At 33.5% G+C, this 23554-nt stretch overlaps 13 protein-coding genes and 1 pseudogene across 14 annotated transcripts, besides 1 other annotated feature; 6 read left to right on the plus strand and 8 right to left on the minus strand.

Moving 5' to 3' along the window:
• Nucleotides 1-277: 277 nt before the first annotated feature.
• Nucleotides 278-1300, minus strand: TVAGG3_0705870 (protein kinase protein; the record flags this gene model as incomplete). Its single annotated transcript, XM_001304469.1, has 1 exon — nucleotides 278-1300. The coding sequence occupies one exon, from the start codon at nucleotides 1298-1300 to the stop codon at nucleotides 278-280; it is 1023 nt and encodes a 340-aa protein (XP_001304470.1).
• A 94-nt stretch (nucleotides 1301-1394) lies between these two features.
• Nucleotides 1395-1649, plus strand: TVAGG3_0705880 (uncharacterized protein; the record flags this gene model as incomplete). Its single annotated transcript, XM_001304470.1, has 1 exon — nucleotides 1395-1649. One exon carries the CDS (start codon nucleotides 1395-1397, stop codon nucleotides 1647-1649), a length of 255 nt encoding a protein of 84 aa, XP_001304471.1.
• Nucleotides 1650-1871: 222 nt separating this feature from the next.
• Nucleotides 1872-2663, minus strand: TVAGG3_0705890 (surface antigen family; the record flags this gene model as incomplete). Its single annotated transcript, XM_001304471.1, has 1 exon — nucleotides 1872-2663. One exon carries the CDS (start codon nucleotides 2661-2663, stop codon nucleotides 1872-1874), a length of 792 nt encoding a protein of 263 aa, XP_001304472.1.
• A 171-nt stretch (nucleotides 2664-2834) lies between these two features.
• On the minus strand, nucleotides 2835-3425 carry TVAGG3_0705900 (ribonuclease inhibitor domain-containing protein; the record flags this gene model as incomplete). The annotated part of the gene is made up of 1 exon (XM_001304472.1): nucleotides 2835-3425. One exon carries the CDS (start codon nucleotides 3423-3425, stop codon nucleotides 2835-2837), a length of 591 nt encoding a protein of 196 aa, XP_001304473.1.
• A 1135-nt stretch (nucleotides 3426-4560) lies between these two features.
• Nucleotides 4561-5376, plus strand: TVAGG3_0705910 (uncharacterized protein; the record flags this gene model as incomplete). The annotated part of the gene is made up of 1 exon (XM_001304473.1): nucleotides 4561-4896. One exon carries the CDS (start codon nucleotides 4561-4563, stop codon nucleotides 4894-4896), a length of 336 nt encoding a protein of 111 aa, XP_001304474.1.
• Nucleotides 5377-8163: 2787 nt separating this feature from the next.
• Nucleotides 8164-23554: part of a mobile genetic element that runs on past the window's edge.
• Nucleotides 9243-10847, plus strand: TVAGG3_0705930 (protein of unknown function, DUF4106 family; the record flags this gene model as incomplete). Its single annotated transcript, XM_051243569.1, has 1 exon — nucleotides 9243-10847. One exon carries the CDS (start codon nucleotides 9243-9245, stop codon nucleotides 10845-10847), a length of 1605 nt encoding a protein of 534 aa, XP_051090156.1.
• TVAGG3_0705940 (protein of unknown function, DUF4106 family) lies at nucleotides 11224-11760 on the plus strand (the record flags this gene model as incomplete). The annotated part of the gene is made up of 1 exon (XM_051243570.1): nucleotides 11224-11760. The coding sequence occupies one exon, from the start codon at nucleotides 11224-11226 to the stop codon at nucleotides 11758-11760; it is 537 nt and encodes a 178-aa protein (XP_051090157.1).
• TVAGG3_0705950 (uncharacterized protein) lies at nucleotides 12823-13447 on the plus strand (the record flags this gene model as incomplete). The annotated part of the gene is made up of 1 exon (XM_051243571.1): nucleotides 12823-13447. A coding segment is annotated over one exon (625 nt), but the record flags the coding sequence as incomplete, so codon positions are not given.
• On the plus strand, nucleotides 14468-14887 carry TVAGG3_0705960 (protein of unknown function, DUF4108 family; the record flags this gene model as incomplete). The annotated part of the gene is made up of 1 exon (XM_001298042.2): nucleotides 14468-14887. One exon carries the CDS (start codon nucleotides 14468-14470, stop codon nucleotides 14885-14887), a length of 420 nt encoding a protein of 139 aa, XP_001298043.2.
• TVAGG3_0705970 lies at nucleotides 16282-16800 on the minus strand (annotated as a pseudogene). The gene has a single exon. A coding segment is annotated over exon 1 (519 nt).
• On the minus strand, nucleotides 16833-17417 carry TVAGG3_0705980 (KilA, N-terminal/APSES-type HTH, DNA-binding family; the record flags this gene model as incomplete). Its single annotated transcript, XM_051243572.1, has 1 exon — nucleotides 16833-17417. A coding segment is annotated over one exon (585 nt), but the record flags the coding sequence as incomplete, so codon positions are not given.
• Nucleotides 19349-19669, minus strand: TVAGG3_0705990 (organellar and viral DNA polymerase type B; the record flags this gene model as incomplete). Its single annotated transcript, XM_051243573.1, has 1 exon — nucleotides 19349-19669. One exon carries the CDS (start codon nucleotides 19667-19669, stop codon nucleotides 19349-19351), a length of 321 nt encoding a protein of 106 aa, XP_051090160.1.
• Nucleotides 21936-22520, minus strand: TVAGG3_0706000 (His-Me finger endonucleases family; the record flags this gene model as incomplete). Its single annotated transcript, XM_051243574.1, has 1 exon — nucleotides 21936-22520. The coding sequence occupies one exon, from the start codon at nucleotides 22518-22520 to the stop codon at nucleotides 21936-21938; it is 585 nt and encodes a 194-aa protein (XP_051090161.1).
• On the minus strand, nucleotides 22676-23260 carry TVAGG3_0706010 (phage tail repeat-like family; the record flags this gene model as incomplete). Its single annotated transcript, XM_051243575.1, has 1 exon — nucleotides 22676-23260. The coding sequence occupies one exon, from the start codon at nucleotides 23258-23260 to the stop codon at nucleotides 22676-22678; it is 585 nt and encodes a 194-aa protein (XP_051090162.1).

A 23554-nucleotide genomic window follows, 5' to 3' on the forward strand; every position in this document is an offset into this window, starting at 1 on the left:
TAAATAACTTGATGATGGTAAAAATATTGAAGATTGTAATTCAAATATCTATCTAGGGCAATTTTACGAGCAGTGCATGGCTTAATTTGTGTACACATATGAAATCATCAGTAATGGTTATGCATCCATTCATTATTCATGATAGATTTGAAAAATTTTGATTGAAGTTTTGACTCATGTTAAAGAATCTTAAGGCCATTAATGTATAGATTATGGCACATTAATTTGAAAAGTATTAAGAAAACATGATAGAATATTTTTTACAAACAAACAAAAATTAAGCTATGCTGCAACAACCTTTCTTTTCTTGTTTTGGTTCTTCGCCTGGCACATAAGGTGGAGGAAGATTTGTAGGTACATTTGGATTATCGCCGATTGGAGGAAGTAACGAAATAGGAGATAACTTCACAATTGCTACTTGATCCATAGTTTCCCAAACAAAAGGCTCGTACCAAGTGCATTTCAAATCTTTCATACAATCATCTAAAAATGATATAAAAAGGGCGTAATTTGGACAATCTTCGTATTTAAGCATATTAATTGTTCTCCATATTGAAAAGAATTGTTTTGGAAAGTTGGCTTTAATGTATTCTTCATAATTCAATTCCTTTTTAATCTTTTTGATATCTTCTTCTCCATCCCAAGGAAGTTTACCTGCGACAAGTTCGCAGAGAGAATAGAACCAGCTGATGATATCATCCTTTCTGGACAATTCACGTCCGCAATGGCTATTTATTGAGGCATATTTTTTAGAACCTACAAATCGCCCGTCTGTTCGAGGTGGAATTACTTCCATATTATCTGTATTTATGTATCTTCTGCATAAACCAAAATCAATTAGTGCTAAAGGAGTTGATCTACTTGCTTTAATCATGAAATTAGAAGGTTTGATGTCACGGTGAACAAATCCTTTTCTGTGAAGTTCTTCAATACACCTGATCATTTCAATTCCACATCGAAGCGCTGTTGAAAGAGGTAATTTAGATGTAACAAGAGATTTTCTAATTCTTGTAAGATTTGGACCAAGAAGTTCCATAATAATAAACTTGAATGAAGATGTTTTGCCAAAATGATAAAATTTTGGAAAATATGCGGAGCCATCAATTAATTTCATGACGGTTTTTTCTTCTTCAATATGAGGTTTTGAAGCTTCGATACTTTCAACTTTCATTGCAAATTCTTTACCGCTATCGTAGCAAATTGTTCTATAAACATCACTAAAACCGCCTCTTCCGATAATATCCTTGATAGTATATGGTCCATATTCTTTTCCAAGCCTCACATCAGGACGATCTTGCATTTTTGGACCAATATTTTAAAATTGTACGTTTATTTGTAAAGATTTTGTAAACGAGCACTTTTTGGAAATGAATTGGAAAAGTGACAATCATCTAATGTCTGATAAAAAATTTCACAAAATTAAAATACACGTTCAAACTTTCGATGTAAACAGATTCGACAGGAATGGTATGTTAATAGGAAATCAAGTAATTGCCTCTCCTTCACAACCAAAACCAGCACAACAGCCAGTCAAGTCCCCACAGCCAAAAATCACCCCACAGCAACTTCAAAGATCGCAATTAATACAAGACCGTGAAAATTACATGAGTATTGTCGATCAAATTATTAAAGAGCAAGGTGGCGAATAATTTTAGTATTTTTGAAGCATACACTATATGATTTTTTGTAAGTATATTATGTTTTTTGGATTAATAAAGTATAATTACCAATTTTTTACAATCATTAATTTTATATATCAAATTTGTTCCGAAATCAATTGTATAAGTATAATATGAACATGAATATAAGAATAGATATTACTAAAGATAAGATTTTTTTATTATTACAAACAATATTAAAAACATGATAATTTAAAGATCCATATATTCTTTTTCATCATCTGAGAGTGCGTAATCATCATCAGCGTAGAGATCTTCCTTATTATTAGGGTCTGCTTTCTTAACTTTCTTTCCACAAATTGATTTAATGTTGGAATTTGCATCTACTGTTATCAATCCTTTATAACTGTTAAATGCTGTTTCTTCGCAATATAATTCATCAGGATCTGCCTTGATAATGATACCTTTTAATTTTGTCAAGCTATCAAAAGCGTTTTGACCAATGGCTTCGACTGATTTCGGTATAATAAGTGCACCAGAGATTGAACTGCACCCTCTGAAACAGTTATCTCCAATGTATGTAACTGAATCAGGAATTTTTAATTGGCCATTTATGCTAACGCAAGATTGGAAGCATCCATCACCTAATATAAGAAGTCCTGGTGGAAGAGTTATTTGGGATAGTCCGGTACACCATGCAAAGCATTGATCTGGAATTTCGGTTAGAAATATTGGCAAAGTTAGAGAAGTTAATGATGAGCATTCGTAAAATGTTCTATTTCCGAGCTCAGTTATCGAATTTGGAAGTACTAACTGTCCAGAAATACTGTTACAATGTTGAAATGCTGATTCTCCCAAAAATTTGAGGTTTTTGCCTTCGAACATAAGATGTATTTGGAGGTACATACAATTTTTGAATGCTTTCTTACCAATAAAATTAATTTTTGGATTAATATTGATAAATGTTAATTTTGAACAGTGACAAAACGCATTGTGGCCGATTGAAGTAACATTTTCTGGTAGTTTTAATCTGCCTGAGAGCATTCTGCAATTCTTAAAAGCGTTATCTGGTATTTTTGTTAAAGATTGATTAATAAAGTAAATTTTTTCGATATTTTCGCAGTTTTCGAAGACAGAATCACCAATGCGATTTATCAAAGGAGGTAAAACAACTATACCTGATATGTTTCTGCAATTTTTAAAGGCAGAACTATCTCATTTCGTGAGATTTTGAAGAAGAGTGAGGTTTCCTGTGATTCCAGATTCACTAAATGCGTTATCTTCAATGAATTGTAGATCTTTGTGGAAGAATAAAGTGATATTTGTTCCAAATCTATGAAAAGCTAAAGATTTAATGGCAATAAGTTTTGAGGGGAGGATGACAGTACCTGTAATTGATTCGCAGTTGGCAAAGGCACACTGCTCAATAATTTCAATGTTTGGTGACCAAATTATTTTTCGCAAGAACTGACAATGATCAAAAGCATGATAATGTATTGTTTTTATTGAGTCTGGCATTGTAATTGATGTTATGTTAGACTCTGAAAATGCAAACCTTGCAATACCTGTAACAGTCATCACAGTTAGGGATTTAACTGGACCGAAATGAGTATAAACATTGAATATCTTTGGTATTAGAACATCACCTTGTGTAATGTTACTATTGTGTGGACTTCTTGTGCCATCTCCGATATCACATTGAACATTATCATCGAAAATCTGATGTGGCATGAATCGCATACCATTGTGGCTGAATGCTTTTTCTAGTCTTAGACAATTAACTAGAGAAATAAAGGCGATAATCATCAGAAATTCTTCAAAAATCTGAAGAATTGCTTTCAAAAGTGACAAAGAAATTTTCAAAAAAAACTTAGTTTTCTTTCAGATTTAGCTCTCTCTCTCACTGCAATAACGGGGAATGAAAAGCATTATTTTTTATGAGTTCTTCACTTTAAAAATGATGCAAAAACACTTGAATTTTCAAATTTAACATTATTTATTGAATTTCGAGATTTTTAAATCAATTATACAAATGAAAAACCATGATACTCTAAAATACAATTAAAACCATTATGATAAAATGCCCAAATCCTACTAGACCATCGAATTATTAAAATTTATGTAAAATTTTTGAAAAAAACATGAAAATATTATGTTTTCCTGACAACCGGGGTATAAGTATTCAAAATCACAAAGAAAAGTTAACGAAAATGTTTTATAGCCCATCAAGAAATGTATGATAAGTAAAGATTCAGTTTCGAAAATGAAATTTCTTTTATTTGATTTTGAATCACAAATTTGAAATCACAGAACAGTTCGAAATCATTAACTCATCCTTATATTAATAGGAAAACTTGAAATATTCTTGTATTATAAATACAAGAATTAGCGTTCATATGGTCAGAGAATAATGTGTTTAAATTTTTCTTTAACTTTGATTGCATTCAAATGATTAGAAAAGGCAGATATCGAATCAAATATATTTTAAATTTTTGATTCCATACATTATACTGATATGCTATAAATACCAAATCAATTATCTATAATCATGACATTGCATTCTTTGGAATATTGATTCGTTTTTTAAAAAACGTAGTTGATTTCAGTGTGGATAAGAGCCATCGTATTAAGAAGGTTTGTTGACATACTATCTAGTTTCGATAAGGTAATCTTCGAATTTTTTGTGGTTTTTGCGTTCACTTTTTTTGTTGTGTGAAAATAAGGTGATAAATTTTTGTCTTCTTCAAAATTGATTAAGTAGCTATATTCTTCAATTACTCAAGAAACCTTTTCTATCAGAATAATACAATCTATTGAAAATTGAGGCGCCCTAAAATCCGATCATCTCAATCGGTTGGATAATCATACGTATATTGATAATCCAAAGGGAAACAAAACAATACTTTCTTTTTTTTCTTTCAATTTTTAAAATTTTCTCAAAATGCGTCGAGGACGTCCCACAACTCACAAAAAGGCCAAGTGGATAACATATCATAGCGAAGATGCGGAGGAGTATTATGAATTGGATGAGAAAGGCAGAATAATTAAAGAAAGAGTCAAGATTCCAACGAATCCACCAACACCTCAGTTCGAACACTTGATTAAACCAAATCAACCTGAGATACTCGTACGAGAAGAAAAAGATTTCATTCCTCGTGTTATTTTGCACTTCTTTAACATGGCTTCTTTCCAGAGCTTTCCTAACAATTTTAAAAAATCACACCTTGGCAATCTTAATCAACCTAAAATAGATTTATCATTTCCAATTTCCTTTTAATTTGCCAACAGATTTCCCTTAATTTCCCATTTCCTTTAAGTCACTATGTTTAACACCATCCATTAATCTACCTTCATTTTTAAAATTAATCCATGGCTACATATTTAGTTTCAGCTCGTCTTTCGGAATTATTATTGTATTCCAAAAAAATTCCAATTCCCATACGTTTATTGCTAGTCTTAGTTGTGCATTTATTTTAGTTTATTTTTACTAATAATTTTTAACAATAATTCGCATTATAAGCAACTTTATTTAATTTTTTTTAGAGAACATCTCGCACAATGTTAATTTATAATCAACTAAAGATACGAATCCACGCCACCTTTAAAGATTTTCAAATTGAATAGATATCCAAAATTTTTAAATTTTTATTAACATTTTCACCAAAATTTGGAACGTACATTAGTCTTAATTATATATTATTTTAATTTAAATTTCATTTTTTTTATAAAAACAAAACACTAAAATTCATTTTTTTTTATTAATGTTTCTATACAAAAGGAATATAATTCTCCTTAATTATACTTAAAATTACTATGATAAAAATATTAACAAAGATATCATTTGAACAATATCTAAAGAAAAGTATTTCGTAACGATGTGTAAATTTACCAACTAAAGATTTATTGAATAATTATTTATTGTACTTTTAGAACCACCATTTTTAAGATATATTCAAAAAAAAAAAAAAAAGGTAGTGGGGCCTCCAGGCGCGTTGCGCCCTCTAGCCCTGAAGATGTTTAGTATAACTTTGTCCGGACAAGCAAGGGTCTATCGTCGCTACAGGAAAAGTTACAGGCGTTCCAAGGAAGTATACTTTGAGAAGACTTTCCCCCTTATAGAATGAGATAGGACGGTTATTTTACAAAACTGACAACACTTTGACCGAGTAGTTTTTTGTGCTGAACAAAAAGTGTCATATAAACATCTGTCAAAAACCGCTTTTTAACTTCACTTAAAATGCCACGTAAGCTACGTAAGAATATACGTAAGAGGAAGAGAGCATTGAAACATCCAATAGTAAAACTGACACCACAACAACAGTTGCAACAACAAATAATGAATGACCCCACTATGTTGCAACAAATGTCAAGCAACCCTATGCTTTTAAACCGAGTTCTTGGTGCACAGAGTGGAGGTTTAAGAGCGGCACTTTTAGCGAAAATGGCAGGCTATGGTGGAGCCGCAGACGGAACAGCTTATAACCCTCAAAGTCAAATGAATTTGAGTTCACTCAAAAATCAAATAACAGATGTCAAAAAGTCAAACATAGACATACAGAAACAAATAAGTGAAAACGAAAAGAAACTAGAATATGACAGACACACAAAGAAACTCAATGAGTTAAACGTAGAGAAAAAGAAGAAAGAAGAACAACTGAAAGAACTAAGTACAGAGGAATATGCGAAAAAAGTGTCAGAAAAAGCAGCAGAAGTAGCAAAAATGGAACAAGATGTTTTAAATTTGAAAAACCATACTACTCAATATAAAGTACTGAAAGATGAAGAGATAAAACAAAAAGCCCTGAAGACATATATGGATAGCGATGAGTATAAAAAAGAAGTTGAAGCAAATGTAAAGGCAGAAAAACTTTTACAGTTGCAAAACCAAACCGTACAGTATGAAAACATAGCACAAGAAAGTAAAAATAACGACGCAGCCATGCAAAAGGCAATGAAAAGCGCAGAATATATAAAAGCTAACAATGACTGGTTAGATGCCCAAGCCAACGCTAAAGCAGCCCAACTTATAGGGTCAATAAGGACAAAAATACAAGCGGATGAAGACAGTTCAAATGAAGCTTTAATGAATGCTGACTTTAAGAACGCCTTCGAAGCTCTTCATAGTAAGGTGAAACAAGTGAACGACTTCTCATCTGGAAAGAAACTGAAGTCTGAAGGTTTCGACAAAGAGTTAAAAGAAGTAGCACAAAATATGACGAAAATAACAGATGCAGCAACGAGACAGGCAGTTCAAAGTGCCTATGACGCCGTTAGAGCAACTGTTGTGGAAAGTCAAGAAAAAGAGTTACAACAGACCAAAACAGACCTAGTAAATGCTTTCTTAAAAACGAAAAGTCAGGTAGGACACTATGCTGCAGATGGAACATATGTGCCAGCTGGTGGAACTTATATACCAGCTGGTGGAACTTATATACTAGCTAGTGGAACCTATATACCACCAAACCCTCCAAGAGAAGCACCTGCACCAGGACTACCTAAAACATTTACATCGTCACATGGACACAGACACAGGCATGCACCAAAACCAGCACAACAACCAACAGTTCAAAACACTGCACCACAACAACAACCAGCACAACAACCACCTCCACAACCAGCACAGCAACCAACAGTTCAAAACCCTGCACAACAACAACCACAAACAGAGCAAGGACATAAAAGAAGTAGAGAACAAGGAAACCAAGATTTCTTAAAAATGCTTAAAGAAGACTATGGTTACCCAGCTACTCTTGACTTTAGTGACAGATATAAAGAAGCTATTAGAAAGTTCAAGGAAGGAAATACTGACCCGAACCTATTTAGCTTTATGGCTCAGCACCAAATGGGATATAATTTCAAACCTGGAAAATACAAGCTCGCTAAGGGATATGATTTAATAGCATATCATCCAAATGACATGACTGAATTTACTCCGAGATATTTGGTGTCAGAGCTAAATGACAATTCAACTCTCTTCATGAAACGCGTAAAAAATAGAGACGGAACGAAAGAAGAAAGGTTTATGAGTCCGGATGACTTAGATAGGGAACTTGTTAAAAACGGTCTCGGAATATATGAAATGCCAGCAGATGAGGTACAAGAAACTCCACAGGAAGAAGTTCAGATACAACCAGACATGGAAGAAATAGTTCAGCAACAACAGCTAGAAGAGCCTGAAGGAAACGAACAAGTCCCTCCTTTGGAAACTAACTTCACAGAACTAGATGAAGATTTGGAACAGCCGAAAAATCTTGACCCTCAACAAGAGTATGAGGTGAATATGGAATCTTTCCAAGAGTCTAAGAAAAATTCGGCTGACATGGTAGAAGAATATCGAAAAATGTTTGCCGACATACAAAAGACTCCAACACCAGATGAAAATATTCAGCATAGAATGGAAGTACTGAAAGAAAATGTACGCAAATACAACAACCCTTTTTACTTACGACCATATAACGTTCAATCTTTGGCTGAACTCGGTGAAAATAAAAGGTTAAATTTCAACAAAACATATAGAAATGAAACATTGTTTAAAGTTCATTCAGAACCTAACCAAGATGGAAACAAACCTACTTTTGTTTCTGCAGACTATGGAACTACAATGAGATGGGGTCATAAAGCTAACCCGGATAGGTGGTTCATAAACTTACAACCACAATTCCAAGAAGTTGTAGACGCAATGGAAGACAATGGTGAACCAGATATAGCTGGTATTTTCAGCGCGGCTTTAATGCCATTGAAAGATATGAAACATGCAGATATTTTGGACCAGTATGAAATGAACATGGCTGAAGGAAATATAACACCTGACGTTCTAGAACATTTATCTCAAAGAACTACACAGAACCATAGAGATGGTATATTTGGTGAAGAGTTTAGAAAGAAAGTTAGGGATAGAGAAGGAAGAGAACCTATTGTACATGACCTTGCAAACGAAAGTTTACAAAATGTCATAAAAACTTACTTTGCAGACAATGAACCGAGAAGGGATGAATATTTAAGTAAACTCAAATGGACAGTACCAAATGAAATGTTAGTATTGAAAAACATGTTCCTTGACAAAATAAAACCAACTACAGAAATAAATGACGCAAGCCTGAAACGTTGGGTAAAAGCTTTCCCATTCACAAAAGATATTGTTGGTAACATGGAAAGAAAACCAGAATGGCTACAAAAACATATATTTGGAAACGAGCTTATTCCATATGGACAAGCTCTGTTTGAAGAGCTTGAACCGGAAACTCAGGAAAGAGTCATGCAAACAATACGCGAAGACTCAAATACAAACTATGACGAAATCTTTCTAGGATATAGGTTACCTGAGATGGGCGACCAGAGCCCAAAGGCAAAAAGGACATGGGAAATTTACAACATACTAGGTGAACATGAGGCAAAGATGCAACAACTTGAAGCAGAGGGCAAGTTACCAAAAGCGACACCAAAGAAGAAGAGAAGAGTAGAACAAAGTGAAAGTAGTGAAGAAGTAACTTCATCTAGTGAAAGTAGTGGCAATGAAGGAAAAAGAAGAGTTAAAAACTCAGCCAGGAAGAAAGTAAAGCTTGGTCCACGTGGGTTCTATTATGACATATAAATCCAACTATTCTATATTTTTACCCATATGAAATGTACGCCGCTCAGAATATAACGCCAACAGTTTTGGATGCCATGAATGGAAATGTTTCCGAATGGTATAACGAATGCGACAATGCCATTAGAAGGTCAGAAATAGTTCCTGGAACTTACGAATATACAACTGCTGTTTCTTATGGAAATGTAGGTGAGTTTGGAGAAGGTTCTTCAACAACAGTAGATATTGCATGCGACAGGTTTCATATTATTTCTATTGACAACTCATTCTTATACGTGGAACAAGACATTGAAATAAAACCTTCTGCCAAGTTGTCTGACAAGAAAGGTTGCAATGGAATTTTCTATGTCGGATACCAATATGCTCCAGAAGTTTTCATGGGATATAAGATATATTCTAACTCTGACTTAGTTCAAACAGTAACATGGGCAAACTATGAATGGTTCGCTTTGAGAAACTCAGTACAACCACAAGCTAGAGAACAAACAGACCAGTATGCAACTATTGAGAAAATAAGAAGACTTGACCCTAACGTTCCAGGAGTTTATGTTAACCTTTCTGGTTCAGATGGAACTGCTGCCACTAAAGTAAAACTGAAACTTAGAGTTCCTTTGTCATCTTTCCTCATCTTCAGGTTTTTAAGATACTTGCCAAACTGGGCAGGAAAAATTTCTATCGAACTTACTCCAAGCAAAAATAACTTAGTCATTGCACCAACACAAGACCCATTCACTCTTACTGTAGCTGGAACTGGTGGAGCCAAGTTCTGTGACTTTTGCAAAGACAAAGTTGACTTAGACTTTGGTTTCTCAAACTTCAACACTGAAGTAAACTATTATTTCAATGCTGCTGGAACTGCTTGGGACCCAGTTAAGTTTACATGCGAAAAATTTGAATGCAAGAGAATAGAAAGCAGACTTGCAGTCTATATGTTGGACCCAGATATTTCAAATGCTTTAGCTGCCAAATATATTGCAGTTCCACTTATGTTCCCTATACACCAAATATCTGTCAAAGACTTTGCAGGTGAAGTTGGAAACCAAAGTGCTGACCCAGGTGCAAGAACAGATATTGCCTTAACAACTGCAATGAAACATGCAGATACTATGTTTGTTCTTTTCAGACGAACTATAAATGACTATTCTTGTTTCTACAACCCCGGTATTAAATATCATATAAACATAGATGGCAAATATTATCCAAGAGAAGAATATTCTACAGTTGAGGATATGAGGTCATACAACTTGACATTAGATGCTATGAACTTTAACAACAACTTCACAACAACCATTAACCCTGAAATGCAAAGTTCTATTATGCCATATGTGAAAGTATGGACCCATACAGGAAGTCAAAAAACTCAATATACAAATGGATACCGTTCAAACTTTTGGCTTGGCATTCCATTTGCTGACTCAGAAGACTTTATGGGTGGTATTTCAACTGTTGGTACTGTACAAATACAATATACTGGTGACAGAGACGGTCCAGATGAATTGAAAGCAAAGAAGTTTACAAAACCAATAGCACTTTTCACGGAAGATGCTCTTTTGAAGATTCGTTCGATGAAACCTGCTGGAGCTCCTCAGATTGGCATAACGACAGCTTCCATCGAGCAGATTTTGGCAGCAGGTCAGTAAGTTGTTCTTGAACTGACTTCTCTCCGTCAAATATTGACAGTACGCCAGTTTTGACATAATATTGTATTATAAACTTACCTTTAGAAATATCTGTAAGTTTTGAAGTTATATTTTTGTCTGCTTCAAGAACTTTCACCATTTCAGTTATACCAACTTTCTTTGCTTTATGAAAATATTTTGGTTCAGCAAAGACTGCTATTCTATAACATTTTCCATTGTTTGTATAAAGAACTATTCTGTCAATGTATTTGTACTGTTTGTGTGTGTAAACTTTGTTCTGCTTCAATTCGAAGAGATACTCAAATACGTCCATCTTTTTATTCTAAGTAAAATGTCATTTCCGAAAAATAGAAGCGTAAGTGTTTCAAAAGGTTTAATGGCGGTGGCAGATGTGAAGTTAAATTCACCAACTCAAACAAACAGTCAAAGTGTTATTGTCAATGTCAAAGAAAGAGATGTTGAAATGGGGAAACCATACGAAGACCAAGATGGTATAACAATAGTTCCTGTAAAAGAACAACCAACATATCCTGAAGTTAGCAGAGACTTAAGTTCTGTTGCAGATATTCGAAACGACTACCAACAACTTAAAGACAAACTTCAAACTCAGGAGAAGATTTGTCAAGCTTTAGGTATAATGTTAAACTTGGTCGAACACAACCCTGTAAAAGTGAACTCATATGTCATCGCACCTCATGAAGTTTTGAAAGAACTATTGAAACTTTTGACAGAGGCAGACGATATAAACATCAAAGAAATAGAACCCGACATTAGTTGCTGTGGTGTTTCATATAATGTCATTGACAAGATATACGTTATGAAAGGAGGTGAAACATTGAACTTAAAATATAGTTTCCCAGACGTTATAAAAATATTTGACGACCACAACATTTCATTAAAATTTATTTGCTAAGTAAAAATGTCAAAACTTCTTGAAAGATGTTTGAAGAAAAATAATATAGACTTTATTTCATGTAAAGGACTTTACACACTTTTGAACGATATGAAAGACCCTGTTTTGTTTGTTCGTGTAGACAAAGGAAAGTTCTATGTCTTTACAAAATATTTGAACTTCTTAGACAGAGAACTTCAAGAACGCCATGTGAAAGTTTAGATGAAGTTCTTCTCCACTTTCAGAAAAACTTTTAAATATATGTAAATGGCAGAAGACATAGTGGTTTATACTATTACGACTAAAAACCCTGAGTCAGATAATTCTATAACAACAAACTTACAAAGTCCTCAAGGACGATATTGTAAACTAACTTTAAACACAATGACGACTAAAGCCTGTTTTTGCTCTTTTGACACCAGAAGATTTTATTGTTGTGAATGGTAAAAAATACTCCTTTGAAGATACTTACTCAGATATACCACCAAACAGGTTTTGTTGACTTATTTAATACTTTAAGTACGGGTGTAACATGTGCTGCAACTAGAGCAGGTTTCATTATGTTTGGATGTCCGACTGAGTTTACTATAAACAATATGAGCTATAATACAAAACTTATATCTGGTTTTTACTACCAACAATTTCCTATAACAGGAAAAGGTGTCATACAAGGAATGTCTGTTCCATTGACTTTAAGTACACCTATTTTATATATTGTTTCAAACTTAGGTTCAAAGTGCTATTCGAATGTCGACAGAAACTACTATGACCAAAGATACTTATGCGTATAAACAATACTTTCTCTGCTGGTTTGCCTATTGTTCATTCGAATGCAGAGTTTTCAGCTTTAGTAAACTCAAACACTTTAGCAAACATAAACTTAACCTTAGTTGACGCAAACTTTGTTCCTGTAAACTTTTATGTCCTATGTATTTGTCAATGACGGCAGAAAGTTTCGAATTGGAAGATGCAACTGGTGAAAGTATTGTATTACAAGAACAACTTCAACAACAAATAGCTCAAGAACAACAAATGCAACAAATAGCTCAAGAATAAAAAAATATTTTTTTTATTTTTATAAAAATGTACAGAATAGATGTTTCAGATTTTTATGACTTCCAAGCATTCAGAAATATGTGTCCATTTCGAGACTATAACAAAGCAGTCGAGAATTTGAAACGTTTAGTCATTTATGTCGACTCTGCCCCAGAATGTTATGTTATGAAAGAATGGGATGTAGTCTTTAACAAACCTAAAGCGACAATAGTTTCAGAACAAGAATGTAAACAGAAACTTAAGAAAATAAAAGTTGTACAAGTTGGCATGAAGATGTTAGATGCTTGGGATATCTTATTGTCAAAACTTGAAGATTTTTCAGTTCGTGGTATAAAGTTCTATACACCTTCTCCAAACTTCTATTCTATCTTCACTGGATATAAATATGAACAAGTAGAATGGAAAGAAAATATTATAGAAGCTTGGTTAGACCATGTCAAAGAAATTATATGCAATGGAAACGAAAAGGTTTATGAGTATATCTTATGTTGGTTTGCAAACATCTTACAACATCCAAGTGCTAAAAATGAAACTGCTCTCATTATAATTGGAAAACAAGGAACAGGTAAGAACACTTTCTTTACAGATATCTTATGCAAACTGTTAGAAGGTTATTCGAATCCGAATATGACAAACTTAGAAAACATCTGTGGCAAGTTTAACTCTTCAATAGAGAATATGAAACTTATAGTATGTAACGAACTTCAAAGTATAGATACAACAAAAGTTTTGAACTCAGATGCTTTGAAGAGTCTTATAACAGACAAAGTTGGAGTTGTTGAAAGAAAATATAAAGACCAAAGAGTTTGTGAAAATGTTGCAAATTTCATTATGGTTTCAAACAATGCTGTTCCGATGAAGTTAGAAAGTTCTGACAGAAGATATGTAGTTGTCAGAACGTCAGATTCTCATATGCAAGATACAGAATATTTTGACGACTTAGCAGAAACTTTGACATCTGACTTTTACAACCACTTGTTCTCATATTTTATGACATTAGATATTTCAAAGTTCAATCCAAGACAAATTCCACATACCGAAGAGAGACAAACATTGTTAGAAGCAAACAAGAGTGTATATGAACTGTTCATAGATGAAACTGACTTTGAGTGTTTAGATGAAAGGTCATTGTACGATTCGTATAAACAATATTGTCAAGAGTATGGTTATATGACAGCATCTAAACGAACATTCTTGGCAAATGTCAAAAGTCTTTTAGACGTACAGAATGGTGTATATACAAAGAAAAATTTTTCTGAGTAAATTTTAAAAAAAAATATTTTTTTTATCCGATAGAAAAGATGACAGAAAAATTAACTTTTTACATAGCGCCAAACCCTTCTTGCCCACATCTTTTCAAGCCACAATATATAGACATAGAACTAAATAGAGAAAGCGAAATTCCACAAACAGAAGAAACATATAGAGACCTAGATAACGAAAATGGATATGCGCTATTCTGGTTAGATTGTCCTTATGAAATGTATGAAAAAAAGGCTTTATATGAAGAATATAGAAAATATTGTCATGAAAACGATATAAGACCAAGCTCTAGAGAAAAATTCTATGCTGGTATAAAACATCTTTTCGAAGTTCTGAATGGCAAATATAGAAAGAAATAATTTTTCTGAGTAAATTTTAAAAAAAAATATTTTTTTATCCGATAGAAAAGATGACGAAATTCATCTCAGTCAACAAGTACATGTCAGGACTTAAAGAAGAACTAGACCCATTCACATATTTGAATGTTTACTTCTACCATTTTGAAAAGTCTTCATTTGACAAAGTTTGGAACATCGAACCAGTTAAGTTTGCTATTGTGACTAAAAATGGTGCGAAATTTGAAGACTTAGACATAGAAGGTTTGTTAACAGTCAAAGAAAGTTTTGACAGAAGGTTCTCAAACCTTAAAGAAGGCAAAGCATACAAACTTGTTATACCTTATGAACCAAAGAAAGCAGACGACTATGAATATTATGAGTCTAAAGTTGTAGAAGTTCAAGGTAAATTGGGTAAAAAGATTTTAGAGTCTAAGCCAGTGTTTACTCCTAAAGAGGAAGAGAACATTGACATTGACCCAGAAATGTTCTAAAAATAAAATTTTATTTTTACATGTCATATCTCCCCTTCTCTGGAACTGGTTCTTTCTTCTCTTCTTCTACTTTCTTTTCTTTCTTTTCTTTCTTCTTCTTCTCTGGTGGAGATATGTCAAATTTCTCAGAACCATATTTATGTAAAAGTTCTTTGTCCTTTAATAGCTCATCTATTCTGTTTTCTATTTCATCTTCAAGAACAGCGCATGTGTCTTCTTTGCATTCTAAGAACTTTTGTTGGACTTCATCTTTCCAATCGGCGTCATCTCTGTCAACAAGTCTGTCATTGACAAATTTTAAGACTGCTCTGCTTAATGTTTTATGGTTCTTGTCATATTCCCAGAAACAGAACTTTAGAACAAATTCTCCTTTCTTGTTTACACTATGTAAGATTTTATGGTCGACAGATGTTTTGCTGTCGAAAAGCTTGTCTCGAATATAGATGGCGAAATCGCTAGACATTTTCTAAAAGATAAAAATTTTAATTTTTCTAAAAATATGTTAGAAAAAAAGTTTGCTGACATTGACAAGAAATTTGAGAATGTTTTAAACAAGAACAAGGTGAAATTAGAAAATGCTCAGATAAAACCCATACATGACAAGTTCTTATTTGCTCAGAATGGTATAACAGGTCTAATTGCACCGCCTGGGTCGGGTAAGACTTTCACTTATCTTAAAATGGCTGCACAACAACAAGAACTAGATGAGAAGAACCCATTCTATGAGTTAGTTGTCATTTGTAGTACTTCTGGTCAATTTGACCAAACCGTAAATTCGTTCAAAGATATTATAAAAAAGTCTAAGTTAGTATGTATAAAAGACTCTGAGTTGTTAGATTGGATAAAGAAGTACCAAAGAAGAGTTTTGAAGTACAATGCTATAAATGAGTATATAAATTCTAAGTTTAAAGACCCAAATGAGGAAATGCAGAGAATATTAGAGAAGAAACACTTCAGAAACAAACAGAAAGAGATAGAATACATTTCGAAGAAATTGCAATCTTACGATTGGAAGACTTACCCTCATAGATGTCTTCTTATTTTAGACGACTTTGCATCTCATCCTTTGTTAAAGAACAGAGAACAAGATATGTGTCGAATTCTTAAGAAGCTCAGACACTTTAACATCTCAGTTGTCATTTGTGTACAGACAGCAAAGAGTTTAAGTAAGGATGTAAAGAGAATACTTACTGACATTGTACTTTTCCCCGGATTGTCCGAAGACGATTTCATGGAACTTATGAAAGAGTCCATGGCAGGTAAGTTTGACAGACATGAACTATGGGAGAAGTACAAAGTCATACAAGACCCTCATACTTCTTTCAGAATTCATATCTACGCGAACAAAGTTCAAATTGTAAAAAGTCAAGCGTAAAAAATGTAAGTGTTTAGTCTTAGTCTGTTGTGGTTCTGCAGCTTTCGGTTCTTCTGGCTTTGGAATGGACTCGGTTGGTGGTACGTCGGACATTCGTTTGTGTCCTGTCGGAAGGAAAATATTTTCCTGTCGGAAGGAAGAGTTCTTCCTGTTGGAAGGAAAATTTTTTCCTGTTGGAAGGAAAATTTTTTCCTGTCGGAAGGAAAAATTTTTCCTGAAGTTCGACCAAAAAGTTCTCAATTTTCGAAAATTTGAATGGTTTACGGACGGACAACTGGAAAAATTTTTCCTGTTGGAAGGAAAATTTTTTCCTGTTGGAAGGAAAATTTTTTCCTGTTGGAAGGAAGAGTTCTTCCTGTCGGAAGGAAAATTTTTTCCTGTCGAAAGGAAGAACTTGGAATGCCAGAAGGAAATTTTTTCCTGTCGAAAGGAAGAACTTGGAATGCCAGAAGGAAATTTTTTTCCTGTCGGAAGGAAGGACTCGGAATGCCAGAAGGATTTGACAAGACAATTTACCTTATAGAGCTACCTGAGCCATCTGAAGTCAAGCTTGAAAAATAAATGGTTCATTTACTCTGCTTGTTTGAAGTTGTCAAAATACTCTGTTATTTTTTCCTTTAACAATGGCAAATCTTCTTTGAAGGTAAGTATTGTACAACCTTTAATATCATAGTGTGTTTGAGGTAAAGTATCTTGAACTATTTGTTTCACATCTTCATTTGGTGTCATTGAAATCGGTAAGTTTTCGCGATAGAACCAATTTCTGTCAGATTTGTAAATCTTAGCAAGGTCGTAAAAGCTTTTGTTGTTTCTTCTGACTAAATGCAACATAACCATATCTCTGTCTTCTTCATTTTCCATCTCTTCAGTATAAATCATATACTTATAGTTCTTTTCCTTTCCTTTTGGTACCGAACGTGGTATTCTTTTCTGTATGTTTTTGTCTTTTGCTTCAAGCTTGTTCTCTAGCTCTTCACGTTCTTGTCTATGAATTTCGTCAAGAAGTCTGTAAATATACCAAGCATAACGAGGCGAAGCCCACATTGCAACAGCATTTACAAGAAGTCTATGTACATACCAGCCTCTCAAACCATTTGGCAAATTTTCACGATTTTCATAGAGTTTTGGCGACTGGGGTTTTTTACCTACTCGCTGTTCTTCACGATTTTCATGAGTTTTAGGCGACCCCGAAAAAAGTATGTCTCGCTGTGCTTCATTTAATAGTTCAATAGTGCTTTGGTTCCTAAACCAGTCTTTAGGAAGCTTGGTATCTGGAGCAAAACATGCTGTCAAAATACTTTGCATTTGGTACATGTCATCTTTGACCGAACGAATGAGACGTAACTGTTTGTTATACTGAACCCACTCGTATTCTTCATTTATGTCTTCATGAACGATAGCAGTTGTTGTGTTCTCTGTTGTTGACATATCTGTCCTTACATACAAAATAAAAAAAATATTTTATAAAAAATTAGCGTTATTTCCTGACTTTCACAAAAGACCAAAAATAAACGCTTTACATGTATTTTTCAGCAACTTCGTCAAATAATTTTATAGCACTATCTATCTCATCTACTTCAAACGTTTCTTTACCTTTTATGGGAGCACCATACATTTTCTCAAACTTTTCAAGCAGTTCTGTTTCAGCAGCTCTCATATCGTTAACGAACACAAACTTAACTCTATTGACTGTACTGTCATATCTTTGAGTTATATTATATGTTCTTCCTATCTTATATCTCTTTGTATTGAAGTCCTTCGGTTTCTGAACGATGTAAAGTAAGCCTTCACTGCAACGTTCCGTATCGAATGAACCACGTGTTATGAAGTTATATCCAACAACTGGGTCTAACCATAACAAAACTATTGGTATAAGACTTTTGTCGATGAGATATGCTGCAGTTCCATAGAATCTTACCGATATCATAAGCTCAGGATTTCTTGTCAAAATTTTCTGAGTAGAAGCAGTTCTAACCCAGTCCTTCGGTTTCTTTCCAGATGGAGATATAATGTCTGACAAAGAATATTTGTTGTATTTCTTTGAGTATCTTACGTTTAAATCACCTATTCTAACCATTTTGGTGTCATTGTCTATCTTTCTAACTGTTTCAAACTCAATGTTTGTCATTTTCTGTCTTTACATACAAAATAAAAAATATTTTTTTAAAAAAACTAACTTTATTTTTTCTATCTTGTATAAAAGATATGATTTCAGGGATTTTTTTTACGAAGTGCAAAAGTTCTCTTCGTCAAAAAATAACAGTTATATAATGAAATTTGGTCATTTTTTCACGATTTTCGTACGGAATCTCGTTCCTCGGTTTTTCGAGGAACGCAAACATATGAGGAAATTCATGAAATTTGGTCATTTTTTCACGATTTCAGGGATTTTTTTTACGAAGTGCAAAAGTTCTCTTCGTAAAAAAATAACAGTTATATAATGAAATTTGGTCATTTTTTCACGATTTCAGGGATTTTTTTTACGAAGTGCAAAAGTTCTCTTCGTCAAAAATAACAGTTATATAATGAAATTTGGTCATTTTTTCACGATTTCAGGGATTTTTTTTACGAAGTGCAAAAGTTCTCTTCGTAAAAAAATAACAGTTATATAATGAAATTTGGTCATTTTTTCACGATTTCAGGGATTTTTTTTACGAAGTGTCAAAGTTCTCTTCGTAAAAAAATAACAGTTATATAATGAAATTTGGTCATTTTTTCACGATTTCAGGGATTTTTTTTACGAAGTGCAAAAGTTCTCTTCGTAAAAAAATAACAGTTATATAATGAAATTTGGTCATTTTTTCACGATTTCAGGGATTTTTTTTACGAAGTGCAAAAGTTCTCTTCGTCAAAAAAGAACAGTTATATAATGAAATTTGGTCATTTTACTCAGACAAAAATATATTTTAGGTGTCACCAGGTCCCTCGGTCCCTCGGTCCCTCGGTCAACTAACATCTTTTTGAAAATGGTGACAACATGACATTTTGACAACAACACAGGAAATAAACTTCTTCGTATATGTTTTGTCAAAACTTCATCGTCAATGAGCGTAAATCAGACAAAAATATATTTCTACCATAAAGTTTTATAAGCGTTTTACATGGTATATGTTGTGATGGTTCATGACTTTAAACAGTTTTGTAGCTTCTATTTCTTCTTTTAGTACATCGAATGTTTTAACAATGCCGAAAGTTTCTTTATATTTCTTCTTGACATCAGATAGAAGGAAATCGTCAGCTGTTGGATAGTTTTTGTTCAGAAATGTCAACATGTCCATTTTATCTTCTGCTGGTTTCTCTACTTCTTTCTTTAAGTCAGCATAGTCGTTTCTCATACGTTCTATCTCTTTGACGGAGTAGTTATATTTCTTCATTGCTGCTTTACATTTTGAACATTGTGGGTTCATTTTAGCATTGTACATTGAAACCTTACCTGCTAAAACAACTAAGGCGTAAATGGTTTTCTTTAACTCAAAAGTTGCGGGTTTTATCTGTTCATTCCATACTTTACCTCTTCTATCTTTATCTCTTATCTGCCATACACATTTTGCAACTAACAAAACAAAGTTGTCGTAGGTCTTAAACTCCCCAGATTTATATATGTCAATGAAATATACCATATCGCAGTCTTTGTCCATGACTTTGTGGTTGCAATGAAATCCAAGAAACTCATAGTTTACCTTTCGTATGAACTTCTTTATTTCAACTGAGTCGGTTGGTCTGACTTCTATTTCATCGAATTCAGGAATAGTGAGCTTTTGTTGTTGTATTTCAGGAAGTTTAGGTAGATGGTCAATAATATCCTGCATTTCATAAAGATACTGTTCATTTGTTTCATCTTTTGCAGTGCAATCTAAATCTCCTTGGAGAAGTTCCTGCTTTATCTTCTGGATTTCTGTTTCGAAAGTATATGAAGAAGGAATGAAGCTTTTCATTTCTACTAACATTGAAGTTGGGTTCATGACTAACGAGTTTGGTGCTGTTGTTGCTAACATGTTCTTACAATAAAAATAAAAAATATTTTTTTAAAAAAACTAACTTTATTTTTTATTTCGGGAAAATTCATGAGTTTTGGTTGAAAAATACGGTGAACCAAAAGTGGCTCGACCTCAAAACAAGCATTTTGTGAAGAATATACCAACCGCCAGAATTTCGACGGTTGCTTTTTATACAAAATTCAACGGGTGAAAGAATACGAAGATGAAGTCATGACAAAAACATGTACGATGAAGAAGTCATGACAAAACATGTACGATGAAGTCTTGACAAAACATGTACGATGAAGTCTTGACAAAACATTTACGAAGAAGTCATGACAAAACATATACGAAGAAGTCATGACAAAACATTTACGATGAAATCATGACAAAACATATACGATGAAGTCATGACAAAACATATACGAAGAAGTCATGACAAAACATTTACGTTCATGTTTGACAAAACATTTACGATGAAGTCATGACAAAACATATACGAAGAAGTCATGACAAAACATTTACGAAGAAGAAGTTTATTTCCTGGACTGTTGTCAAAATGTCATGTTGTCACACTTTTTCAGAGAAGTTAAAATGACCGAGGGACCGAGGGACCGAGGGACCTGGTGACACCTTCAGTTCTTCAAAACATATACGAAGAAGTCATGACAAAACATTTACGAAGAAGAAGTTTATTTCCTGGACTGTTGTCAAAATGTCATGTTGTCACACTTTTTCAGAGAAGTTAAAATGACCGAGGGACCGAGGGACCTGGTGACACCTAAAAACCATCTACCCTAAAATATATTTTTCAATACTTTTTCAGCACTTTTCCGTAGTTATATATGAAAGACAATTCGAGATAAAAGTCATAGTACAATGGTATTATATGTTGCACACCATTTGTTGTGAACCAAACTTGAAAGTCAGAGAAACTGTTACTAGGTGGTTCGTAGAATTTAGAAGCAAAGTCATAAAAGTCCTTGCCAATACATAGAAAAACTATTGTTGCTTGAACTGAAACTTGCATGGCACATAACATTTTGAGGGTCAAACACGTTTCTATAAACTGTCAAATCTGCTGGTGGAAGTATAAATTTAAATGGACCATCTGGTGGTAATGGTTCGTTTCTGGTTTAGTAACCGAAGAAATTGTGCCCAAGAACGTTTGTCTACTCCCCAAAATAAAACTCTGTATCTCTTGGAGGGTTAATTTCAATCTTTTGAAATGAAACGGTGGAGTTCATCTTGTCATATTCTAGTTTCAGATAGTATGTTCCATTTAGTAAAGAGTCGTATTTTTCTTGAAATTCCCAATAGTATTTGTTCATTTGAGTTTGAAAGTCATTTAGAGTTTTCTCAAGACTTTCGTCTGAACGAACTGTAAAGATCATTTCATCAAATTTGTCTATTAGACCATCAGAACCTTTATACTGCCCATGAAAATATACTGCGAACATAAATGCGTTCGTTCTATTTGAAAACAAAACTCTTCTAAATCCTATTGCCTTTGCATCTGAAGGACTTTGAAGCCAACGAATTGGATAGTCAAACCTGTATACTCGGGATGAAATTTCTTCATCTGAAATAGTCCTACCAGCATTTGTAAAGATATAGTCTAACGGTTTTGTATCTGCTACTTTTGTTCTTTGTTTTTCAACCTGAAGCATTTAATATATGTAAAATATATATTGTTTTAAAATGGTATGCCATATAGCTTCTTGAATTTGTTAAGAAGTATTTGAACGTATTTTCCATCTGTATCTCTAGTGTTTACATAAGCATAGCCTTCCTTAGTAAAATATACTTGTAATTTCCTATAGTTTACGCCGGTATAAAAGTAGAAAGAGTCTTGTTCTTCGCTATAGTAGTAAAACTCAAACGTATGCTTGCCATAGTCTGTAATTTCAATTGTTTCATCTTCTAGTTCGTCGACAAATTCGAATACAATATCTCCAAATTTGCCTTTGTTCTTATTGTTTTCAGAACGAGTGACCCAACGTAAGTTTTCAAGTCTATTGTCGTTTCTTATATGGTTTATATGGTCTACAAAAGGTAAATTGTTAGGATTCAGTATAAAATGAGTTGCAATGACAACATGTTTAAAATAGTGTTTTCCACCCATCTTCATCATAGCATATCCGTTATTTCGCTCCCATTCGCTTAAAACTCTTTTTGTCTTTTTGTTTCTGACTTCAAATGACTCACAACAGTGAATTTCATATTTCTCATCTAACAAACAAGTTTCCCAACGGTCTTCTCCAACAAACTCAGCGTACATTTCAAATAAAATAAAAAAATATTTTTTTAAAAATATATTGTTTTAAAATGGTATGCCATTTCATATTTCTCATCTAACAAACAAGTTTCCCAACGGTCTTCTCCAACAAACTCAGCGTACATTTTTATAAAAATAAAAAAATATTTTTTTTCTCTTTACTTTACATAACCGCCTGCTGCCATAAGTCTTTGACGCCAACCCATACCAGCTAATGAAGGTTGACTTGGTTTAGTTTCCAAACTAAACTTTGGTTTTGGTTTATCTTCAGTTTTTGGTTTCTCTTCTTCTATTGGTTTTTCGTCACTTTTCGGTTCCTTTGACTTTACTTCACTTGCAGGAACAGTTGTGTCGTCAACATCTTCATAAATATCATATGCCATTTGTTTTTGTTTTCCTTTCAACTTTTTGTGTTTGTTGTAAAGTTTAGAATATTTCGACTCTAAGTCAATGAGATGTTCTATAATGAACTGTTGGTCAGTGAAGTAAACTTTTCCATCTGTTGTCTCGAAAGCTCCTTCAGACTTCAATATTTTATTTGTGAGAGTCTGTTTCTTTTTTGAGATACTTGCCGTTCCATTTTTATGAAAAGTGACTTTGTAGTTAGGGTTTGTATTTCCAGACCTGGCACTTTCTATTATTGAATTTTTCTCTTCATCTGTAAGTTCTTTGACAGGTTTTGACAATGGTTCTGAACTTTTTGTTTGTGGTGTCAAATCTACCGTTTCAACTTCTTCGGTCATTTCATCTCAGTAAAAAATTTTAGTTCGGTTTGTTTTCAACTGGTTGTTTAGGTTTTTTAAGTCGGTCTAAAACTTCCTGAGGTATAGGAAGAACTTGACAAACACGTTGTGTAACTGCTGGAAGCCGACAAATCCATCTTGAACCCATTTGTCTCAATGCTGTATTGTTCATTTCATCTCAGTAAAAAACTTTACATTCCCCAAGTTTGAGGTGGTTGAGGTTGGTTATTGTTTACCCACTGTTGTGCATGGTTATATCCTCTGTTAAAGAATCTTTCACCTTGGTCCATATAG

This window comes from Trichomonas vaginalis, chromosome III, assembly GCF_026262505.1.
Source record: "Trichomonas vaginalis G3 chromosome III, whole genome shotgun sequence".
NCBI lineage: Eukaryota > Parabasalia > Trichomonadida > Trichomonadidae > Trichomonas > Trichomonas vaginalis.